The 1,084-nt window shown below is 33.1% G+C and overlaps 1 protein-coding gene across 1 annotated transcript in view; it reads right to left on the bottom strand.

Moving 5' to 3' along the window:
- CCDC158 (coiled-coil domain containing 158) overlaps window positions 1–1,084 on the bottom strand; it is an 81,492-nt gene continuing 80,408 nt past the window's right edge. Inside the window, exon 24 of the mRNA XM_008052556.2 lies at window positions 1–207. Within this exon, the coding sequence (XP_008050747.1) occupies window positions 131–207 (77 nt within the window). The 3' untranslated portion in view covers window positions 1–130. The remainder of the gene's footprint in view (window positions 208–1,084) is intronic.

Genomic DNA, 1,084 nt, shown 5'->3' with positions numbered 1-1,084 from the left:
TAGAATTTACAGGACAGGATATCTTTTATTAAATTTTCACATAAAAAGAAAAAAGTACACAGGGCACTAATTATAAGTAACACCACAATTAATTGGGCAGCATTCCTCTAATGAACAGGCAAGGAATGAGTCATTTTAGTAACATTTTTTCCTGGTCTTTTACTTTCTGTATCCTCTTTTCTTGATTTCTGATCATCGAAGACATTGCTGTAAATGTCAATAAAACAAAGTTAGAATGGCAAAATCTACTCAGGTTTTACATTTTATGATGTGCTCCTTAAAAGATTAGCTTGTTGGTGTAGAATAGATACATTCAGAGCTCAAGAAGATCTTAAAAATTGTGATGCTGCATATTTTTGAAAAGGTTGGTGTTATGCAACAGATCTAAAGGTAAATCTTTACTCTTTAAGTTTTAAATTAGCATGATAACTATAAAAGTAATACACACTAATTAGAAATAATTCAAACACCTCAGGAAGGTACAAAGATCGATGAAGGTCAGTGTGTCTCTGCTCCTTCAATATAATGAAATCCCCCTTTACTGTCAACAGTGTGGTGAGCATCTGCACATACATACACGTGCACACATGTATTTTCTTCTTTACACACGTGGAAATATGTGGTATAAATTGTTCTGCAGTTTGTTTTTAACAAAATGTCAACATCTTTCCAGTTCAGCTCATGTTTTGTCATGACTGCATAGTATTTCGTTATAAGAATGTACCAACGTGTTAATAAATGAAAAAGGTTACTTTCTTGATTTTCTTTACAAACAATGATATAGGAAATACTTCTGTATACAGCCTTTTGTGCATTTGTGCAATCAATTCTTATAGAATAAATTTCTAGAAGTGAAACGACTGGGTCAAAGGGTAGGTGCAGTTTAAGTTCTAACGATGCTTCCAAAATTCTCTCTGAAAGGTAGGAACCCCAAGAAACTTAAAATAGAGGAACTTGATAAAATAATTCTAGCAGTAGTGCAGCCATTTGCCTCAGTCCTGATCCTGTCATGCTCCGCAAAGCAGTTTTGCTAACCAGCGTGTTCTTTTACCCCTTTTTTTTTTTTTTTTTTTTTTTTTTTTTT

The sequence above is a fragment of the Carlito syrichta genome, unplaced genomic scaffold (genome assembly GCF_000164805.1).
Source record: "Carlito syrichta isolate Samal-C Ts95f unplaced genomic scaffold, Tarsius_syrichta-2.0.1 Scaffold71383, whole genome shotgun sequence".
Classification (NCBI taxonomy): Eukaryota; Metazoa; Chordata; class Mammalia; order Primates; family Tarsiidae; genus Carlito; species Carlito syrichta.
Note: the sequence above shows the minus strand (reverse complement) of the source record. Positions and strands in the feature narration are given on the sequence as shown.